Here is a 2,602-nt window from a genome sequence, read left to right on the forward strand (position 1 = left end):
AGAGAGAGGAGGAGAGGAGAGGAGAAGGGAGGAGAGGAGAGGAGAGGAGAGGAGAAGAGAAGAGAAGAGAAGAGAAGAGAAGAGAAGAGATAGTCTAGTCTTTCTTTGGTCTTTGTAACAAAATTCAGGTCAGTAATGCCATGCTGTCTTTCCTAGGAAAGGGGAGAATAATGCGACAGAGAAAGTAGGGAGTGCAGTTCTGTTGGAAGTTCTTTGATCTGGAAGCAGGTAGAATAGCAGGAAACTAGAAGGTAATGTTGGGATACAAGGTGGGAGGTTTACATTTATTAGGAGACTTATAGGTAACACATTAAAAAACACTTTATATACTTAATAATATATATATGTATATGTATTTTTTAACTCAAGTTAATGATGTTTGTTTTGACATAGGTTGCTACTCATGAAGAAAAAGAAAGAGTCAGATACTTTCCTGATGATGATCATCTAAGTCTGAATGATTTAGTCAAAAATGAAAAGATGGGAACAGCAGAAAGTCAAAACAAACTTTTTATGAGAATGGCATCTAAGGTAAGTTATTCTTGGGATATTTTTAGATTTTGAGGAGCTGGTTCTTCAATCTGTCAATAGTCTACTTTTTAGAGAGATCTGTCTTTCTCTACTCTTGGTTAAGTTTATTAAATGAAATCTTTTATAAGACATGAAGAACGTATTAGAAAAATATACATATGGGATTTGGATTGTTTTTAATTATAGACACTGGTCTATGTCTTTAATGTATTCTATGAGGATTTTAATTTTATATATAGTTTACCACTTAAAGTTTGGGAGAGGTAGCCTGTCTTGTCTTAATGATCTTTTACTTTTTTTGTAATTATGTCATGTTGTGAAAGGAACTGTTTATATATTATGAACTAGAGAGGCATTTTTGGAATACTCTTCAGTTTATTTATGTGAATATATTATATATATGTATATTACTTTAGCACATATCAAGAATAGGCTGAATTTTTGTTTTAAGTAAGATTCATTATTGCAGTATCTTTTGTAGCAATCCTCGCTAAACACTTTTTTCCTATAAAAAAGGGAGGTTATATTTAAACTTAGGCCTGGGACAGGAAAAAAAAAATCAGTGTGTCATAATAGCAAGTTATTTTGGTAGTGGGAGTTTATACTGAGTATTGGAGATATAGGAATGGGAGGGAAAACTTTCTCTGTTTATCTTTCCAAGATTATAATCTTTTAAAAAATATGTAAATGTACTACCTAGTCAAAAATTAACTTAATGAAAACTAGAATAAAGGTAACTAAGGTATCCATGAGTGTCAGAGGTATGACAGGGTGGGAGAATAATATAACTTGGGTTTAGGTAGACATGGCCATTATAAGCACTGCCCACAGTTATAAAGGATCTTAAATGCAATTTCTTACCATAATTTTACATCTGTTTATTTTGGAGAAAATGCTAGAAATGTTCTGGTCTGGAAATTCAGTGCAGAAAAAGGGCATATTTTTATGAGTTTTCATTTTAGAAATGATACCACTTTATACAGAGGACTAAATCACAGTTTCTTAAGGTACTCTATGTTTATATATAAAGATATCCATATTGAAAATTATATTAGTTTATTAATCAATAGTGTTATGAAACACTTATTTATGACAGTTACTGTTCTAGTTAGTAAAATATAGTCAAATGAGTCTGTGCCTATAGGGCTTATATTGAATTTAAACCCCATGAGACAAAGTTGGTGTGTGTGTATAACATACCTTAATTCCTTTTACATCCCTTTTCCTACCCTCATTCCTTGATACTCCTCTTTTTATGGGGAAGTACATGTTTGCATTACTTTCCTTGTGTGGTATTACTTCAAAATCAAAGAAGACCTACACATCTTGTGTATTTATAGCCAGTAGAGCCCCATGGCTTCTATCCACGGTCCTGCAAGCAATAAAATTTTCAAAAAATTAAGTTAATTCGTATAGTTTAGATTTAGATATACACAGTGATCACACTCATCAATAGCATATTTTTTTTAGGAGGGATTTGATATCAGAAATCAAACTCATGCTTTCCAGGCCAGTGCTGCATCAGTGGCCAAATCTCTGGCCCCATCATTATAGTGAATTTGTTTTGGACATGCAATATATCTTAATTCCTTCCCCCAGCCATTCCCTTGTACTCCCTTCAACTGCTCCTCCCTTCCTCATTTATAAAGCTTTGTTTTCATTTTATCCTTCTTTTCTCATTTTTTAACAATTGGATTGCTTTCTTGTGTATTTTTTATTTTCATTTTAATGAGAGAAAAGATAAAACAGCAGTGAGAGAGTTTCAAAACAGGTTAGTAGGACAATTACAATAAAACATTGCATATTGTTGGCTTTTTTATTTTATTTTATTTTTTTCCATAATTTTATTGAGAAACAAATAGAAATGAGACAGTTTCAAACCAAATTGGTAGGACAGTTTCAATAATTAACACATTGCATACATTCATCCTGGTGGCTATTTGCTGTACAAGATGCAGACATGATATCCTATGTACAAACACTATTAAAACAAATCCCTCTATTCATTAACAGAGTGTAAGTATATATGTCTTAACCATTTTGAATACGCAGATACAAAATGAACATTCAT

The 2,602-nt window shown here is 32.2% G+C and overlaps 1 protein-coding gene across 2 annotated transcripts in view; it reads left to right on the forward strand.

The window, feature by feature from the left end:
- Positions 1–2,602, forward strand: part of Cwf19l2 (CWF19 like 2, cell cycle control (S. pombe)) — a 142,555-nt gene that overhangs the window by 67,913 nt on the left and 72,040 nt on the right. For both annotated transcript variants that reach the window (XM_023709448.1, XM_023709449.1), the window contains exon 12: positions 394–531. In XM_023709448.1, the coding sequence (XP_023565216.1) occupies positions 394–531 (138 nt within the window). The remainder of the gene's footprint in view (positions 1–393; positions 532–2,602) is intronic.

The sequence above is a fragment of the Octodon degus genome, unplaced genomic scaffold (genome assembly GCF_000260255.1).
Source record: "Octodon degus isolate 3935 unplaced genomic scaffold, OctDeg1.0 scaffold00012, whole genome shotgun sequence".
NCBI lineage: Eukaryota > Metazoa > Chordata > Mammalia > Rodentia > Octodontidae > Octodon > Octodon degus.